Source organism: Aptenodytes patagonicus, chromosome 6 (assembly GCF_965638725.1).
Source record: "Aptenodytes patagonicus chromosome 6, bAptPat1.pri.cur, whole genome shotgun sequence".
Classification (NCBI taxonomy): domain Eukaryota; kingdom Metazoa; phylum Chordata; class Aves; order Sphenisciformes; family Spheniscidae; genus Aptenodytes; species Aptenodytes patagonicus.
In genome coordinates, this window is record NC_134954.1 from 53936477 (window position 1) to 53957542 (window position 21066).

Consider the following 21066-nt stretch of genomic DNA (forward strand, 5'->3'; position numbering starts at 1 on the left):
TAGGGAAAGAAGACAAATTCTTACTCTTTACTAATAAACTCTACGTATCATTTCCTCATTTTTCTACTTCAACATCTCAACCACTGTGTTGTGTACTGTACTATAAAAAGGGAGCATAGAAGTTGAAGACAAATAGGTTATAGAGTACAAACCCTCATTTCTAAAACTACTTAAATGACAATTCTACAAAAGGTACGAATATATAGAACCCTTTAAGATCTCGCATTTACCATGAGCCATGCGAATCACTTCAATCCATTTTCTGGAATGTGTGTGATTATCCTCTAAATATTTGATGGCCTCCAAAAGCACCTTACAAAGCTCTTCAGCAGAGAAGCAAACAAATTCAAATGAAAAAGCAAATAGCTGCATGACGTTCTCTCTGCAGAGTGGAAGATGAAGCCAAAGTTTTGACATCCATTGGTTAAAGCAATGAATGAAAACACACTGCCAAGTATGATCACTAAAACACTTGGTCCTTTCCACTAAAGACAGAAAAAATTGTGTGAATTTTTAATTTCCATTAAAAAATTGTAGTTTGTAAGTCTAGTGATTGTTCAGCAAAGTTTAGTGAAGTTCTCAATGCTTCCTTATTCTTATCCCATTTCCGCAAATGTGTCATTTGAATCTCTCATCTCACCTATTTTCCAGACATATCTGTATTAAGTTTATTCTAGGCTACTAAGAACGGACTCCAAAAAGCCAGGTTTATATGAGATAAGTAAGTCACTGGGTGTCAGCTGAACCATAGTAACTGTGTACATGCTTTAGTGCATCATAGATGCAACTGAATTTAAACCTCAAAGGAAGAGTTTCAATCCAAGTTGCATTATTTAACAGTGAGGGTACACTAAAAGCATACGTAGCCAGTGATGGTGAATCATCTCCAGGGTTGTAGCCTTGACTGTACATCTGAATCAACATTATACAGCACAGCTGGGGAGGACCAATAGTGACCAAAGATCTCCTGCCTCTTGCACAGGGATTGTTTTTGGGAACTGTTCTCTGTCCTGGTATCAACAACATTGCAGTACTATTGTATGTTGTGTATGTTGTGTACGTTGATAGTTCAGAGCAACATTCTGTCCTCATGTAAGACAAAGTATTTTGCCAGAATGCCATTTCTGTAACCATCTTTGCAGAAGGGAAATGGTCCAGTGGAGGTAGTAATCAACACCATGAAAGAGGTGTGATTAAACTGTTATTCTCAATGACCATCTTAGTGGGTCAGATTTCAGAAATTATAATGTTCATTCAATATATCCCAGGACGGTTTTGTTTTAAAATCTTGGTATCATTTTGACAGTAATTATTAAACAACTGCCACTTCAAATACTGTGGATGGGATACTTTCTATTGCAATCAGTGTATTTTCACATGTATAACCTGCCCTGCAGATAACTGTATGAAATCAGAGGCACAGGAGACAGACGAGAAAAATTAGAGGCAGAGAAGCTTTTGGGGGAGAACAGATTTAAATAAGACTCCCTTGCTCCCTCAGATATATTCATGGACATAGAAGCTAGGCAGCTGCTGAATTACAATGTTACCTGGCTTTTTCAAAAGATGCTCTGTGGGTAGTAAAACTGACAGCTCTTCTATGATTTACAATTTTTCAGTTTTCTTACCTTTATGGTCTACTAAGTGGAGGTACTATTTTCATTCATGCCATTCTGCCCTTACTTTTAGCATATTTTTTCTAACACACAAGGATCCCTATGGATAATAAAGGTTTCAGAAGTTTTCAAGACTGACCAGTAGAATAGGACAAATCTCAGTTTTTCAAAAGAAAGAAGTGGCAACACAACTTTCTTCAATGGAGTCTGTATAAAATAGAGCCTTTAAACATGTTTTATCGCATCAGAAACCATCTATATTTTGCTATTTGCATAGGTGGAAGGAATCAGAAATATTTCCTGGCTTAGAGTTCCAGCTGAACATGGCACCCCAATCCCTTTGTATATAGAAGTAACACATTTTTTTCCCGGTTTGTTCCTTCATTTTTTTTTCTTTCTTTCTTCTTTTTTTTAATATATATAAGTCTTTGGTCTATAAGCACATTGGTTCTGTGTGCACATACACAATACTGTTGAACAGTAGGTTGCATAGAGTCTGTTACTCAAGAACCTCGCCTACTTTTGGCACTGCTGTCACATACCACAGAAAAGTGTCCAGCAAGAGTTGTATGAACCTTAGCATCCTACATCAAACACTGATCTAGAGATCCAGAGACTGGAAGAAGCGTGTATATAATGTTAAAAAAGGTGTTTATTTTGGGTGTTACTTCATCTTCTTTGGGACACAGTTTGTAAATCTTGGATGAAAAAGGAGAGCAAAATTATTTTATAAACACCCTTAATTTTATTTCTAGAGGTGAGGAAATACTGCTGAGCATTCAAAGTTTGCTGTGAATTATGTTAAGTGAATTTTGCTCAAGTTTTCATGCATTTAAAATAAACTACTTCTAATAACGTATGACATTCTGCCTTCTCTCTCTTCAGCCTACTAAGAAAGTGGCAATAATTATATGAATGATACCTAGACTGAACTGTGTCTGAGGAAGCAATGAACTTTTCATCTGATGTTTTTTCCATTACACCCCTGCTCTCATCCATCTGAACGTGCAAGAACAGTTTCAGGAATGAGGTCTGGATTCACAACTGTGCACTTGAACAAACACCTTTCAACATGGAATCTGCAAAAAGCTAGAATGTGTAGAGGTCAAAAATTGCAAGGCAAAAAAAAAGGTGAGAATGAGTTTATCCTAACTGTTGACATCAATGCTTTTGGGTATTTGCACAACTAATCAAGTCTAATTCTAATGCAATTAACCACCAAATTTAATTTTAAATTATGCTAAAATAATATCCCACAATCACCACAGTTTTTTTTCCCTGAATTGCTAATTGACCACATTACCTACTATTTAAAATATCAATCCAGTGTTTTAAAACTTTATGTTGGAGGAACGGCCACTGTGATTTGATAGGCAATTTCAAAACCAGCGCTTTAAAACACAAAGATAGCAAAAATACCTGAAGCAGATCTAGAATCTATAAAGCTATGTTCTATCTTACTGTAAGTAACAAATCAAGCAACTATTACTTGTAGCAGACTCAGCAAAAGCAACAGGGATGGACAGAAGAGATCTGAGCATGATGCTCTCCACCACTGAGAATCCCAAGAGATAAAGTTTTAGAATGGATATTCCCTTTTGTCCAGAAGTTCCCAGAAGAATACAAAATAAATAATATTTCAAAGACAGTACAAGTGAAAATACTGCTCCCATCGTGTCAGTTACATACACATACAGCATGCCTACGTATACAGAATGGTGTGTTGTCTTCATTCACAAACAAGAAATATGGCAGTGCGCTATCAGAATGCTTTGATACTCCTAATTTTTTCTGATGCTGAGATATATGAAGAAACCGCATTCACAACTTATAATTTACTTCCAGTAGCAAACAGTTCATTCTGTTCGTGTCTCATGATTGAACTCAAGGATTAATGCTCCTCTGAGCAAGTGCCACCAGTAAGATACCCGTTTGTCCCATTGGAACCACCGGTCCCATTAGTGGTGATAGTGCTGTGCAGGGTCTTTGAACGAGGTACTGTTTCTTCTTCATCTGAGCTTGACTCAATGTCACTTCGGTCATCCTTTGCTACCTGTAGAATTTGAAAAAAAAGCAAGCAGTAGGTGATTGTAGGGAAACAACTGAGCTTTTTGGTTCAAGCCAGAATCAGAGAATTCAAACATTTTTCAATTTGAGCTTTGAAGGCTATCTCAGCTCTGGCACACTTCTCTGCCTTTGTCTGCCTGGACTCATTTCAAACACGGATGCCTGTAGACACGTGCCACATGCAAAGGCAGGGTGAGAACTTTGCACTGGTGCATTGAAGGTAGTGTGTCAAAGTGAGGGCACAGTGCTCAAAGCAAAGGGTTGTGCAAACACTAAAGGAACCAACGATCCAAGTGCCCAAATTCAACTGAGCACCCATCCCTCTGCCCTCCTACTACAACTTTATTTCCTTGGGGTGCTTCTCTTTGACCTGATAATACAAAATATTCAACCCAAGTTCCTCCCCCTCACCTCCTAACTTATTCTCTAGAGGCCACACAGCTCCAGGGAACAGTGCTACGGGCTAGCAGTAGGAGACAGGAGTACTGGCCGAAACATAACTCACTGCACTAGGTAACTCAAGTCTCTGACTTCAGGCAAGTGGTGAGAATGGGGCTTGGAAACCGTGGACATAGTCCACTTCAGTCCCTGTCACAGGAACCACAAACGTACTTGAGCAGTCCAACCGTCTGCCCAGTCATGTCACTGGAAAGCTGTTTCAGAAACAGACTGACCTTAATTGCTAGGGATTTCCTGCTAATTTCCAGCTGACTTCCTTCCTGCCTGTTTATACCCGTTTACTGGGTGAATGCTGTTCCTTAGGTTAAGGAGCCTGCTCTCCTCCTTTGTAGAGCTCTTTGAAGGTCATAGAGGAAGATCACTAAGTTTGAGAGCTGCGTCCCTTCAGAATCCCTGAGGTGACTTTGCTTCACCCCATTCCGTCAGGTGCACCCAAAACAAGTAAAAACAACAGCCAACAACAGGCTGGTTAAGAAGAGCAAACAAGGGCAACAGAAAAGAAAATCCTGCAAAGGAAAGGCTCTGCCTGCCCTGTTTTTAATGGGATGTTTTTCCCAGGGAGGCAACAATGGCACTGCCAATGTGTAGGATCATAGGATAACTCAGGTCAGAAGGGACCTCAGGAAGTCTATGCCCAACCTCCTGCTCAAAGTAGGGTCAGCTGTGGAGTCAGATAAGGTCACGCAGTGCTCTACCCAGTCTCATCTTGAAAATCTGCAAAACTGGTAAGAGTGCATCAGATGAAGTAAAAAAAAAAAAAAAAAAAAAGCATCAAGGGAAAGAGGTCTGAAGTCTAAGCTGCATGCAGCTTTAAAGATGCAGCTTTCCATGCCTGCTTCTACCCCTGTTTGTATAGGGGTACGACACTGAGCTTCCTAATTCATTCAGAATCTATCCATGCTGTGCCGGTTGCCACATCGGGCAATTACAATTGACTTTACTATAGCAAATGGACATAAAGGGGGCAAAACACATGGTGAGTCTTTTTCACAAAAAAATCAAAACAATTAAAGAACAGGGCCACTGCATGTAATTTTTTTGCTTACAGTAATCCTCCTCTACTCCAGAAAGCCCTCATGACAATTCTGCTCTCCAGCTCTCGCCTCAGAAGCAGCCATTTGCCTTTGGGGCTCCCAATGTTGCTACCATCCTTGCAGTACCATAGTACCTGAGTGACGCTATTCAGCTTGGGAACAGAGAAAAAAGAAACACACAGTTCCCATGTACCTCCTAATAAGTGAAGTTTTTAATGTCAATGTCTAGCAAGCCCGCAATTCTGACACCTGTGAAACTGGACTTCAGCTGAGGTCAGAAATTTGATTCCATACTTACACAGCTTCAATTAACAGATTACTTCAGTCTTTTATATAAAGGACTATATTAAAGCTGTTGGGGATACAGAAATACACTTAGAATTATCCTTTTATCAGACAGAAGAGAATGGCCCAGCATAGGTTACTGAGTGCCTGTGATTGACGTGAGGGCAGACCAGATGATCGAAAAATTCTGCAGCATCTTAAATTCTCTTAATATATTAGATTCACTGCCAATTATTCTGCTAGAGTCCTGCACCGAAGCCAAACAATCAAAAGAAGATTCTATGCTGCAGCCACTTCTATTAAACATGTGATCTGCTCTCTTTATTTTTAAAATGCAGCAACATACCAGGGTCTTTGCACTTAAAACCTGATATGAATGCAACGCACCTTGCAGTACTTAGTTCTCTTTGTTTATCCCCAAAAGAATGCACTGGAGCAATTTCTACAGAAGGAGTCTAGAAAATATATATCTAGGTTTATAAAACTCCTAAGCATAACAGCAAGTAAGAAAGACATGATCAGGATTAGTTACAAATTTAATGATAATAAATTGCTTTATCAGCTGAGCTGTTCCAAAGGTAGATACTTGTAATACAAAAACAAAACAATAATTAAGGATGAAGATCTACTGTAAGATATTTGTAATGTGTTGTGAAAACACTGCTTATTTTACTGCAGAAATGGAAAGAACGGGGTTGCAAGTGAGGAAGTAAGATCTGAAGGAAGAAGAATCCTCCGCGTATATGTTGTACATATGCATCTTTAACCTGGTCACTGTCTTACTGCGAGTGTCTAACTCTGCTCTAGTACAATCTAAATCTTCTATGCAATTGTTTGAACTACAAGGCAGAGGACTTACATCTCAAGTATGCTTCCTGAATGGTGGACAGAGCAGCTGCTTATCCTGCTGATATATATGTGTAAAAAAGGTTGTAACTTAACAGCATCCAGATACTACAGGTAGAAGCGGGTTTGAATGGTATTAGGCAATGCATAGGCAAGAAGTAAAAATGGCCTTTAAAGATAGCCTTCATTTAAATATATAAACACAAACAATGGATAAAAATACCAAGCAGAAACTACAAACTAAGAAAAACCCCACAAACACCAGTATTGCACAGAATAAATCTTTTGCATAGTAAATTTAAAGAAACTTACATGCAAGGGGTTCCACTTCCCAGCCTTCCAGCACAGCACAAGGGAAAGGATAAACAAGCAGAGTAAGAAAGAGTACGAAGCACTCTTTGAAGTCACTCGTAATTCAGACAGGACAGCCGAGGCTATTAATCGCTAAAAGCAGAGGAGACTGAAGTGTGGCTTCCAGGCAAAATACAGTTCACGAATGCACTGTCTTTCATACAGAGCAAGTGGCAGATTCTGGGCTCCGTCCAGTGCAAGGTTGAGCTCTCCAGTACATTCATAGAAAGCAGTTTTCTGCAGAACAATCCCGTTCACTTTGGGGGCGGTCACATGTCTAAAACATCTACTCATGCGCTCTACTCTTTAAGGGCAAAATGCCCTGTACTTTACATGATCTGTAAGCGTTAGTTCTATCATCTAAATGTGAATGCCGTATCTGCGCAGCAAGTGTAATGGGGCTAGCATTTCTGTGAACCATATCTTCCCATCAAATATATCAACGGCAGCAAGACACTAAATTTTATCCCTAATGGTCTTGCTGTGGGAATCCTAGAAAGAAAGTACATAGCTCTTTGCAGAACCTCATTAATATAAAAACCCAAAAGAGGCTGTGATTTGTAACTTTGCCACTAGCAAAGGCAGCAGAATTTCCATTTGTGTTATTACTACTATCACTACCAGCTGGGAAATGAACACTTTGCTAACAACTACTATAAAGAAGAAAAACAGAACTGGCAGCCCCAAGAAAGCCGTTTGCTTTGTTTTTTTCAATCCAGTTTCCCTAATGTAGTTTGGTTCAGTGTACCAGATTATAAAAAAGAAGTGTGGAAGCACATATAAATACAATCACTATAAAGAGAATGTTAACTTATCTGACATTTGTTAGAAGGAGTGGAAAAAAGTTTCCATGAAAGGAAAGAAGAGTTTACATAAAACATGCGTCTTAGTAAAGTGTTACGGATTAGAAAGAAAAAGTAACCAAAAAGTCAGTGACCCTGTACTGATATTGAAAAAGTTAAAACCCTAAACATGAAACAGAACTGTGCTGTCTTACCTTGCCCTTTGAAATAGCTTTGTAGGCTGCCTTTATGATTAGGTAAGACCAAAAACAGTGCAGAATTTGAAGAATCACAAGCAGCACGTTGAAGACCCACAAGGCAGGAAAATTGCCCAGAGCTTCATACAGTTCAAACAATGTTGTGTTTAATATCCTAGAAGAGAAAGGGACAGAAAAATAATACTTTCCTTAAGCCAACAATCTACAAGAAGCCTTTTTTAAATCAAGGTGACAAGTACTTGATTAGATGGGATCCACATGGATAGTTAGTTCTCAGAGTAATAGTGACTTGGACTGAATCACACAGGTGTCTCCAGAGAGAAAACAACATCAAAATGTTGCCTTCAGTGTTTAACTTCATTTTGCAAACATCACATATAGAAAACAAAGATCCTCAGTGTGCATTTCTTCTCTTCTTTTATAAAGCTGGCAGGTGTGGGTTGTCTCAAATAACTCCTTCCCTGATTAATAACAAAGATTACTTTATTCCATTTTTTTAAATAAAGCTTTTCCATCTCAACTGCCTCCAGTAGGGGTTTGGTGCCCCCGTATTAGCACAGGGTAAGAGCATGTATGAGGACTGTTATACTACAGTGCAACCCACATGCAGTACCATGTTCTTCAAACCATGTTCCCAGGCTGTGACAGTGAGCTGCAACCTCTCCCATGTTACACGAGACAAACCTGTACCAAAAGCCAGGCAACGTTACCTAGGTACTCCCATGTGAAGCCCTCTCTCCCAAACCCAATCTCAAAGCCGATGGGTTTGTTTCAGTGTAGACAGCTATGGATATCTTTGCCCTCTTGGTATCAGCAAGGCGAGTGATGTGCTGTGTGGCACTGAAAACAGTCTGAGACCATTCAATTAAAGTGAGACTTCAGTGGCATGTGAAACAATGGCACACGCAGCAGGATTCAGCCTCATGGGGTTTTGTAAGAATCTGGGGGGGGCTTTGGCTAAGTGTCCCAACATAAACTCTTATTTATTGAAAACCTCAGCACCAACAGGAATCCAAAGGCAAAATAATCAACCAGTCAAGGGGCTTAACCCTGGATCTTGAACATCCTGGGTGCCTGCACTAACCACTAAGGTACTGGGTAGCTCTAGTGGCCACTTTTAGCACAAAATCCAATTTGCACACCACTTGTGTACAAGCAAGAGCGAGGTTTAGCGGGGATACTTGGGGGCGGCAAGGGGTGGGAGACCTTATTGCAGCCTTTCAATATTTAAAGGGGGCTTATAAGAAAGATGGGGGCAGACATTTTTGTAGGGCCTGTTGCGATTAGACAAGGGGGAATGGTTTATACACTAAAACCCGGTAGATTTAGACTAGATGTAAGGAAGAAATTTTTTACGCTGAGGGTGGTGAAACACTGGAAGAGGTTGCCCAGAGAGGTGGTGGATGCCCCATCCCTGGAAACATTCAAGGTCAGGTTGGACGGGGCTCTGAGCAACCTGATCTAGTTGAAGATGTCCCTGCTCATTGCAGGGGGGGTTGGGCTAGATGACCTTTAAAGGTCCCTTCCAACCCAAAACATTCTATGATTCTATGAAATTCGGGCAGTTCTAGGCATTTGAACCAAGTTTTTGAGAATCAACATTTCAGGTGCAGGCAGTAACAGTGATGTTACAATATAACTTCTGAAGCTTTGTGAATACAGCACTAATTATTCTGCCCAAATACTCCACCATAGCAGACAATTTCAATCTGGACCTCAGCAAACAGCCCGAGAACAGAGAGTGGACAACGGACAGTAGAAACAATGGCATTTTTTGAAACAAATAGTGATCTCTGAATGCCTTTTAATTAGGGGGAGAAAAAGAAGGCAATATAAAGATTTGTCAACCTCCATCTATTTTCCCTGCTGGTGTAAAAATGCATTAAAAAGTCCATTGGCTTTATGTTGTTCTTCTTTTTTTAAATTAACTATCACCCGCTAGCCACTAGGTGGCACATTTAATCAAGCAAACGACTGCACAGCCCTTGGGCTGCGCCAGCTTTGTCTGAAGGCAGGAGACATAAGTGAGGTCCTGTAAGGGCTCCAGAACAGCACAGTTCTCATTTGAAAAGTTAGAGATACTGGGCTCAGCTTTTTAATAAGCAATCATATTTGCCACAATCCTTTCCAACAACATAAAAATCAGCTCAAGTAGTATTAATAAGAAGTACATACAGACAGCAAACCCAGAATATAACATTTAGTGGTAATGATTTATGTGTATAAACAGCATTGGTCAAAAAGCAACCCGTGATTTCTAATACACTGGCCTTAATACTGTAGGGCATTTCATAATAAATTTTCTACCTTTTTATTTTTGCCTTCTTACACTAAACTGCACGTTTGCTTCATAATTTATTGAGAAATGGGTGTTTTATAACCTTACTATACAGCTGTGTTTTTACACTGTCTTCTGTTTATGGAGTGAACATCAGAAAAGGAAACTTTTCCAGTTTGCAAAAACCCCATCATATTATTGCTTCTGTCAGCTAAAACTCTTCAGTTGCAGCTTTGTGTAATTTGTTCTGCCAATGGTAGCTCTACATGGCACAGCAATACCCCACTTTATAATTCAAGGGGACACTCTCATGCATATCAAAACACAGCTGTAGTCAGCACTGGTTTACTTCACCAGTACTTATTTTAGTCCTAACCACTATATGAAATTCAAACTTGAAATCAACAACTCCTGTATGTAAAGCTACCATTGTTTACATCCCACTGTCTTTTTTTATGTCTAAAATTTTATATGCTCCAGAATTGTAAATGCAGTTTCTACAGGTTTCTGTTTATATTTTCATTCACTGGACCAAATTCAACTCTGGGGACTTCCGTAGGAGTCAAGTCAAAAAAGCAGCTTAGAGATGCAGACGGTCCATTCTTGCAGAAGTCCGAAACATCAGGAAGATACCAAGGCCAAAAAGAGTGCTTCTGGTTCCAAAAGCAGTTTCACTGTGCAAATGACTCATGTATTGTGTATCAGATATGGGAAATAAGCCTTCATTGAAAAAGCAGACCTCTTTCTAACGTGCTCATGTCTGGCAAACTAAGGACAGGACTGGAACTCTCCATTAAAGCTGCATAAAGGATCTCACTGACTGCTCAGCAATGCTAAGAGAGGTCAGTGACCTTGATGTGCAGGCTAGGTGTGCAGACGGAGCTAAGGCTATGTCTAAGCACGTAGGGCTGAGCAGAAGCTGAATGAAAAATACAGAAAACTATAGAGAAAACGGAGAAAAGCTTTCTCTCTCAGAATAAATCAATTATTTCATGTCAAAAGTCTGAAATGGGGAGAAAAATCATAAGGTTAGGGGGCAGAACACAGAAAGAAATTCTACTTGTACAGACTGAGGAAGGGAGGGAGGGAGGGAGGGAGGGAAGAAAGGTTAGACAAGTTTCCACCAATTCCACTGCTGAAAGGATTCAACGGAAGCATTTTAACCAGCTACACAAATAACAGGGACTGGAAAAAGCAGCATGAGAATGGATTACATGAAGGAGAAAGTGCCTATGGGATGTATATGCAAATAAATCTTAGGTTCAAATACTCAAAAAGGCAGTCAGGCACTTAAATCTGCAAACATGCTTGCTGGAATTTTTCAAAGCTCTCCAGTGGTTAAATCCCAGCTTTTCATAATGAATGGCGGCAACTTTGATTCTTGGCTATCTGACTTGAAACAGCTGGACTTGATCTCACAGGGAGAAATTACTTTAAGCTGCAAGTGCTCGACCTCTCTGAAAACTTTGGTCCACATTTCTCAGGTCTATTCAATTTGAAACAAAATGTTAGCTTCTGCTTTTGAAAATAGGTTCTAGACTGTAGCAACTGAGGCCCTGAAAGATTTTGATAGCTGGGCAAAACAACAGAATCCCATGGAAGGTATTCTTCTCTCTCATTAAATACATCCCAAGCGGGGTTGTGCACCTGGCTATGTGAAGCTCTTAGTTTAGCATTTTGAGTTATGTAGTGTGGCTGATGAAGGCAAATGAAAACAAATTAACCACTTAAGATCCAATCTAGTCTTACAGAAATCTGTGGTAGACTTTCAGGAACGCTGCCACAATATCTGAGCCATTGGGAGAGGTAATTCTGTACTTACTGTACTACTGCTCTAATTGAATACTCAGAATAAAATTAACACATTTTTAACAACTACTAAACAATCAACTGCATCACATCAACAATAACACAGGTTTTTCCTCTACCATCTAACTCTTTATCTAGCCAGCTAAGCAGTACTTGGGAGGCTATTGGCAACAGGCCCATACACTGACTCAGGTAAGATTACACTCCCTCCCCTCAACTTAGTGGGCACAAGTCCAGGCTCTTCGATAGCAGTTACTAATACCTGGCAAGTTGATCACTTGTCTTGCGCCAGGGATGGAACAAGAAAAGGGAGATGAAGGAAGAGAGATAAAGAAAGAGAGGGATGGGTGGAAGAGTAAAATGCTTATTTACATTTGTCTGAGAATTGGCAAAAACATGCTGTGTTTGTTTCTGAAAGGATCCCGCGAGGAATGAAAGGAAGTAAGAATGAAGGCCATGTGGAAAGAGTAGGCATTCTTCCAGACAGGCAGGAAATTAATGATAAACTCCACAGAATGAAGCATAGCAGGGTGATGGGCACTATTATCACAGCCAATGGGAGTAGAAACTGTGCAGCTGAAATGAGTGCCACTGCACGTTGCCTTAACTTCTGCAGCACTGTTCAGTGACCAACATACTGCGCGTGCAACATGCTGAGTGAAAGGCATGTTGTTACCACAGTGCAATAGCCAGAAGTATAACCAAGGACAGCAAAATGTGATACCAGCTTGTCTAAATAATTCAGAATAAATGTCTTTATCTCCTTTAACAAGTGTATATTAGACAACAGTATTCTATATTGCACCATAACCAGCTGCACTGGGGCATCCTTCAATACTGCATTCAGAGCAAATAGATAATTACATCTAGGTGGGCATTAATGAAATTCAGATCCTAGTTAGTGCAAGTAATCCAACAATACTACTGTGAGCAATGCTTCAAAGTTTCTGCTTTTTTGAATTTTTCCTTTAAAAAAATTAACAATTGCACTTACTCCTGCCTCAAAACATAGTAGTTTATGCTCCATTATACATGGCAAAAAGTGTTCTAGACCAGAGAACAAAGAGTCATGAGTCCTAAATTCTGGATTTAGTTGTTCTATTAACTTACTATGTGATCCAAAAAATTTTCTAATTTCTTTCTATAGTTTACTTTTTGTTAAAGATGGGCAGAAGGTATTGGCACATCTTGTCTGCCACACAAAGGTGCTGGGAGAATTAATTCATTAGCTTGCTTATAAAACACTATGGACTACTTGGTTAAAAGATCCCATAAAACTGACGGGTAAAAAAAAAAAAAAAAAAATCACTGAGATTCACAGATAAATGAAGAGCCAGTGGAGTGTGAAAGCACACTTATGTGCACATGTTGATCAGCCATAGCATGATAAATCAGCTACATTTCATCAGTAGTCAAGATTTATCTCTGGGATTTAGACCTTGATTGAAATCTAATAGGACCTTATATTCCAGGCTGTCCTAGTTACTTATAATGACAATGCTAAGCTAACTTTACACAACAGGTGACCGGACACACAGATGTTTCTGCATGAGAGACTTCAGATGAGTTACCCAACTTTTTACCTGAGAAGGGTATGAAATGACATGCCAAATACTCATTAAATTCAAGAAACTTTGGTCTATAGCACTTACATATCCTGGAGCCCTCAAGCTGCAGCACAGCTAAATATTTAATTATAGCAAATCCAGTACACAAATGGCTGTACTGCCAGCTTCTTCCTCTTCTGAGTTTCAGCTCGGCCAGCTGCTGTTAGGACTGTATCTATATCACTGTTCTGCTCTGAACAGATGCTTTGTAGTTCTTGCTGAGTGGAAGAACAAGCTGGTTTCCCTTTTCAGATCCCGCTGTCTCTTAGGTTTTCAGTCCCCCAGAGTAGGATTTATGCTACTAATCAGTGCAAGGCAAATATGAGGGGAGCAGCAGAGACCCACTGTGAACTGAGAAGAGTCCGATGAACCAGTCACCCACACAGCATCATTGAAACAGGGAAGGAAGGATGGGGGGGAGAGAGAGGTGATCTTTCAACAGCATCTCAGATGGATTCCTCAGATTTTTTGGTTGGTGATGCTCACTACCCTCTCCTTTTAGACACTAAGTTGATGAAAGATCTCTGCAAAATGCAGCGACAGAAGGGATATAAACTCTTGAGTCAGTATTCAGAGCAACATTAAATCCACACACTTCAATTTTATCAGTGAGCTCAGCATCACATGGAGTTCTGCTCACTCATACCAGCCCCACATCAGAGGATTTCCTGACATGGTGCTAATATAAGCTCAGCTGCCGTAGAGATGCGTGGCTCCTGTTCTAATACTAATCAGGAACAATACCTCTTTGCAAAAATCACAGCCCTGCCACTGAGACTGTGTTATTTTAAGCCCTGCGTAGATCAATAGGATTTCCAATTACTTCACTACAATGATGGAACAGGCAGGAAATTATTCATGTTTGATGTACTGTAAAAGAGACCATTCTGATCAAGCTGTCACTGTCCTGGGTTCAGCTGTGCTTTTCTCTTCACTCAATTCCTTCTCATCAACAGTTACTACCCATTAACTGATTTTGCAGCAACTGCTATGAATAATAGTATTTACACTCTTGTGGATAGAAAAAAAACAAGAACACAAGGTCAGAGACACCTTCACAATCCAAACTCAACTCTCCAGAGAGTCTTTCAATAGACATTAGGATATGGAGAGAATTCAAATTTCCTAGCAGAATGTAATCATACTCAGCAAAATGTTATATCAGTAATGTGTTCTGGCAAAATGCTTGTGTAAAGGCCTGTGATTACAACACTGGCACAGATAAACTACATTATGCTAAGAACGACACTTCCAAACCTGAAAATCTCCAGGCACACATAAAACTTTTATATGAACAACAGGAACACATATCAAGATCCATTTGCCTAGAGTTCATGTTATTCTCCAAATAGGAAAGGCATTTGTTGTAAACTATAGGAGGCCAGTTTCCAATCTTTGGAAAACAAGGTATCAGAGAACAAAAAAGCCTTCCCCATGCCTCTTTCCGTTGACTAAAAATAAGTGCAGTACCTCTGCTCAAGGAATATGTCTTCCTCTTGCTTTTGGAGCACACACTGACACACTGCCTTGTGCTTAGCTATATGCCATGGCAGGCATTTTGGGAGAAAAAGATTATCCAAACTTTCTGTAAATGCAGGAACTAAACAGAACTAGTTCAAAAGCCCACAAAACATCACAGAACAGCTGTGGCCAGTTCTCTGCCAGGTACCCAATGTCCTTCAGGTGGCTTAAATACCATCAATAGTAGGAGTACCACACTTTGGATGCATTGGTCTAGTCCTGAGAACATGTCCCTAGAGTAATGGAGTAATTTTAAAATCCATAAAAATGATGCAGCTTAAGGAAGTGTGGTGGCACAGTGTCTGCCAAGGACTCATCTCTCAAACAAATGACTCAAGTATTATGGTCCAGTTGTGGAAGAAATGCCAAAAGATGTGGATAGGAAGGGAAAAAACCCACCCAAAACCCAATCAACTGTACCTTTGCCCCCACAAGCATCATAAGAATTTCCTCCATGCCAAAGTCTGGGAAATCAGCCTTAAACAGTTTTCAGTTTAATCCAATTTTCTTAATAATGATCTCTACTTTCATAGCTATTATGAGTCAAACTCTGCTATCATGCAACATTGATGAAACCACAGAATGTGCTCACTTACATGGGTGCTAGGTTTCTCCCAAAGTGTTTAGCCACAATGACCTCCTCCTAGCTGAGCACTAATAAGACTCTAGCTGCATCACGGCTGTTGATCATGGTATTCAAAAGCCATTTACTATTTCAAGCTGGTAAGTTAACTATCATACTCCCATGCTTTTGTACAGCTGTGATTTTTATGTCCCACATACATCAGCAGCTCATGGTGAACCAGTAGCATTGTTCTGCTTTTATATTGACTCTGTAGCACTACAAAATATGCTCCACTAACAGCAAACCCTGGTGCTACAGATACAGCCTGTAAGAGAAAAGGGGTTAAGAAGAGGCAGAAAGTTTGCACGTACTTGAACTGTCTACAGCCACCTAGACTGCTGTCTGTGGTACTACCGTACCAGCACAGCTCTCCCCTCCACAGAATGGGCAACGCTTGAAGATGTATTTTGGGGTTAAGTTTCCTCACATACCTCTCTCTCAGAAAAAAAACGGTCAAACTTCAAATGCCCATGCTCAGCCTCTTTTTTTCTCCCCTCCTTCCTGCAAGTGATGCAACTTCAGAGGAGACTTGGAGAACTTCAGCTGACTACAAAGCAGCTTATACGGGAAGCTGACTACCATGGCAGAAGCAACCCTCAGTTCAGCCTCCTCAGGTCATCCATACTCTCCAGTCACCATGCCTTGCTGAGCTGATTTAAAAGTGGCTAACATGTCTGGCCACAAGAGAAACACCAATGCTGTTTCCCTTCCCCTGAGACATTTACACTCATCAGAATAATTCTGAGCAAAAGAAGTACCACAGCAATAGTTTCTGACCTGTTTTCAATCAGAGCACAGGTTTTAGAAAGGACATATTTCATAATAAAAGGAGGAAAGTGAGAACACTGACTGAACAGCCTATCCTTGACAACAGAAAGCATTATTATAGCCACAGGGTACAGACTGTAGAAACTAAAAATGAGGACAAGAATCAGCTTTGGAAGTCTGATGAAATCCTTTTTAATATAATTTTTTCCTGTTGTGATCACATGAAAATCTTAAAATGGAAACACTGAGCAAATGCCACTTTTTGTTATTTACACTGCAGACCCACAATGTGAATGACACCTGTAACCTTTCCATTTCTTATAGCTTCCCTGTAAGTAGCTGGATCAGTATTCACCTGGCACTCCAAACACTTCAGCTTTGCTTCATGTAGCACTCAGAGACCTGAGTTCACAAGCGCTGTAAACAATTTGAGGAAATAAAATAACCAGGCATTAGGAAGGACAACATCAGATAATGTTTTGTCAAAAGCAGATAGGATGGCAACATTATGTATGTTCTGCTAAAGAGCTAAGACAAGAGTTATGAGCAAATTTATGGAGACTTAGTTAATTAAACCTTCTTTTTAATCCATAAATTGAAGTCTATGAGTTCTTCAAATATACTGTAGTTAGCTTGCCAAAAACTTTATTAAATGTTCTTGATAAACTGATGGGTTATAAGTTGCCTGCTGAAAGTACAAACAGCCTGAAATATAAGCACATTAGATAATTTTTGTTAGTTCTACAGCATCCACTCACTGACAGCATGAATAACATCAGGAATCAAGTACCTTGGATCAAAATCATAATTTATTCCTTCAATATCTGCTACCCACAAACAACTTAGATTGTGCTCTGGTTTAGACAATATTCTGAGCAAAATGAGCTCAAAACAATGTCAGAAGAGATTTACTTTCTTAATAAAAAAGTAAGTTATTTTACTGTAGAACAGAGATGTTTGTCCAGCTCTATACTCCAGGCTAGAAAGGTTTTCACTGACTTCAGGATCCAGCAAGAGTAACTGAAACTATCAGAAAACACTGTGTTCACTCAGAGTCCAGGCAAGGTCTGGGCAGTTGGGATTTATCTGGCTACCTAAATTCTTACCATGCCAAGTAACTGACCAGGATTCTTGCTTTAACTAGTGCCTACATATTGCTTTGACACAGTAGGATGCTTTTTAAGGGTAGGTTTGAGCTTTCTGTTTTACCAATGTGTTCAGAGGAACAAAGCAGGGCGACTCTGCCAGGGTCCACATGCTGCCTTCCCACAATACATGTGCTCCAAGGGCCAAACAGGAGAAAATGTGCCAGGAAAGAAAAGCAGTATGAAAGACAACAACTCAACTTCCCTGCATGTTAAGAGCTGCACAAAACCAGTCAATATCAGCTGGAAAAAGAACAAAGCTAGGAAAAAGAGAGGTTCAGCAAATCTTTGCAGCAGCTGCTCCTCATGGGGGCTCTGCGCTGCCCTGTTTGTATCTCAAGCTGCAATTTTGCTCAGAGAGAAGCTGATTCCAGGATAAAAGAAAGGAGAGAGAACAGTGCAAAGTGGCAATACTGGATCACTATTTGGAGACCCAGTGTGTGCATTAACAGCATGGCTATATCCCACCCTATTGTTCAACCAGTGATGAAACTCGGGAAGAGCTATTCAGCCAGTCACGCGGAGATGAGAGAAAGACTGGTAATAAGTAACTAGGATTCATTACAGCACACCATGGTGAACAGACATTAATTTTAACTCGGTGAGGATCATGCCATGCTTGTCTGGTTCATGCACATACTCATTGCCGTGAAAAGGCAATTAGAAACCAGCCATGAGCCAGACTGTGTGTACTCTCATGAGCTTTAAAAAAATGAAAGAATAACAAGGAACAAAGTTGTTGTTCTGAGGACTGGCAGACCCATGCTTATATAGGATTTGTTGGCATAAAAATCCCATTTAACAACTGTGCATTGCAGCAGCTGATGAGGAGACACGCACCTGAAACAGCTTTGGGTTGTAACAATGAGAATTATTTTTGCCATCTTTTTTTTTTTTTGACAGAACCTTTCCAAACAGACTCACAAATGGAAGATCCAGTTAAGACATACCTACCAACATTAAACAAGACCATACCAACTAACCAAAGTGGTTGACTGTCTGTCCTCACAGTTTTTAACATGGCACAGTAGTCCAGGCACTGACGGTGTCTGAAGAGATCAAAGACAGGAAGGCATACAGACTACCTGGATTATACCAAATTTGCCTAGATGAGAATTTGGGGGACAGCACATGCAGAACATGACCTGTGTTCTTTATAATCAGCTTAAATCAGGTTTTCATTTACATTTGTACGGTTAAGCCACTGTTTTACATTTGTCAGTGCACATATGTAATATGCGCATGCTGAGACCTCACAGGTCGCATGAATGCCAATGCTGTTTCCCTGCTTCCTTGCCTTTTGATGGCAGTACTTGTCAGCAATGCTTCCCTGAAACCTACTGTGTTCTACCTTTCATACAATATAACCGATTATAAAAATAACCAAAAGTAGTGAAAAACAACTGCATACTAGTACTAGTCAGAGCAACCTGAATTTACCCAGCTTGGTGCCTTCAGCCTAGCTTTCCTGGGAGCCTTCTCCTTCTTCTTTCAAACCCAAAAGTCACACCTTTACCTGCAGTTACCTTAAGCTATCTTTTAAAATGATGAACAGGTTTAGTAACCTTGTATCTCCCTCCACATCAACCACCTTTCTTCCACTGAAGCTCTTGGAAATACCCTGGTTCATGGTCACTCCGTGAAACCAGTTTCAGATACGAAACTCTTCACAGCATTAGGAGATTTATTCAAACTGCCCTGTCAAAAAAAGCATGTATTCCAGAAGCATAAGCAAAATAAGTGAGTAGTCTTGGGTCTCCTGTACAGCCCAGACTTGAGGAGTTTCACGGTTCTCACAACGTGAACTCTGCAGCTAGCAATGAGCAAAGAAAGACTGGAAAGTGCAGTGCATCACCTTCTTCACTCACATCTGCTGGACTGGAAGATGCCTGTTTGTCCTCTGCACACCTCAAAAAATGATGAATAAATATTATGACCCCATGGAGTTTCCCTTCCTGGATATGAAAGAAAAACAAAACAACAGCAAAAAGCAAACCATTCCTTTATTAACAGGGAGAAGACTATGTCCATGTAACTACGGCAAAAACAAGCATTTGAGGCCTGGGGAAGAGGAATTGCAAGGCTTATTGAAATAAAGGCAGGCTTGAGGTAACTGCTTTGCCCAGCCTGATTAGACTAGCCAAGGGCTCACGTAATTTATATCAATTCTTTGGTTTGAGATTGCTTTCATTCTCCCTACAATCCTGTATCACCTGAGAAGGCATCATGTTCACCCTGACTTATGGAGAGTTGTGTTTTATGTTGTAATTTGCTAGAACAGTGACTATGCGCAAGTGAGAGAATTTCACAAGCAAAATGTCTTGTCAGTGAAAATAGCAGCTTTACTCCTACATTCACTTAGCAGCAGGAGGCAGAAAGTGTCCTGGGGTTTTTGAATTATTGCTGAAATGAACTCCAGATGCCTGCAGAAAGACTCCTAAATATATACCTAATTGCCAGTTTCTTTTGTCTTAGCCTTGCTGCTAAACAACCTTCAAACAAGAGCATTTGATACATTCTGAATTCTTTATTAGCACCTTTATGCAAAATTAAATGGCACTTGTGCAAAGCCGGAGCACAACAGCATGCCAGTGCTTCATAAGGGATGTCTTTGGAAGCCTGTCTTGGGTATTCGCCTTCCTGTGTGGGGGAAGTTTTCTTATAAATTATAGTCTTCCTTTTACATTACACGCACACCAATTTTATACCTCTCAGTTTTTATGCTAGAAAAATTTGCACATTTATGTAATATTAATCAGGCACCAAATTTTGCTATTTTGAATATTCAGCAAAGAAGAGCAAACTATGCTTCCTGGCCTGCTGCCACTCCAATGACTCATCTTTGCTGACATGCAAGCTAATGGGGGTGAAGATTTGGAATTGCTGCTTCATAGAGAAAAAGGATTTGGGAGAGACAAGCTCGTACGTCCCATGCTTCATCCCTGCTAACCCTGACTCCCACACGCAATGCCAACAGTACAGCTGAGAACTATGAAACTGCCTCCGGGCTCTGTGATTATAGGTGTATGTAAGGGTAACCATTACGAGTACCTACATCAAGGCTTTCATCTGGAAATAAGATGGGCTTAAAAATCAAAGATCATATACACCACACTGAACCATTTCCATATTCAAATAAATCAACGACAGAACACGTTCATTAAGGGGGAGGAGAGGCAGAGGGATCGCCAGTGTAACCACTCCATCTGTGACACAGGAGCACACAGCACACTGTCGGCTGCTGCATTCCCATAATACACAATCCCTCTGCCTTCACGAGTCTATGCTGATCTTTTCCATCCCAGCAGCAAACCTCACCCACGGCTGTAACCTGCTGCCCTCATTAGCCCAATATTCAGTACCAAGGGAGCCGACATCAACAACAGAAGCTACTGTGCAGCCCTCTTCCCTTTCTCTCTTCCCCAAATCTACTCGGTTTGATTTTTACCCTGCTTTCAGCACACTGGGCCAGTGCTACTCTATAGAGCAGGATTCAGACAAGGTTCAACCTAAAGTGGCATGGAAGTGCTGCTGTCACCTAACATATACGGGAACGGATGGGCACATCCAGAACACCAGCACAAAATGCCACAGCTGTAAAGCAGGGCTCAAGTTTTGACACTTGCTAGATAACTTATCGCTGTGCTGGTAATCT

At 40.4% G+C, this 21066-nt stretch overlaps 1 protein-coding gene across 3 annotated transcripts in view; it reads right to left on the reverse strand.

Annotated features, from left to right (window-relative positions):
- Window positions 1-2018: 2018 nt before the first annotated feature.
- CERS6 (ceramide synthase 6) overlaps window positions 2019-21066 on the reverse strand; it is a 136217-nt gene continuing 117169 nt past the window's right edge. For 2 of the 3 annotated variants that reach the window (XM_076342685.1, XM_076342683.1), the window contains 3 exons: window positions 7656-7812; window positions 6620-6643; window positions 2019-3669 (listed from right to left, as the gene is read on the reverse strand). In XM_076342685.1, coding sequence (XP_076198800.1) covers window positions 3508-3669; window positions 6620-6643; window positions 7656-7812 — 343 coding nt within the window. In that variant the 3' untranslated portion in view covers window positions 2019-3507. The remainder of the gene's footprint in view (window positions 3670-6619; window positions 6644-7655; window positions 7813-21066) is intronic. The other variant, XM_076342684.1, reaches the window with a different exon arrangement.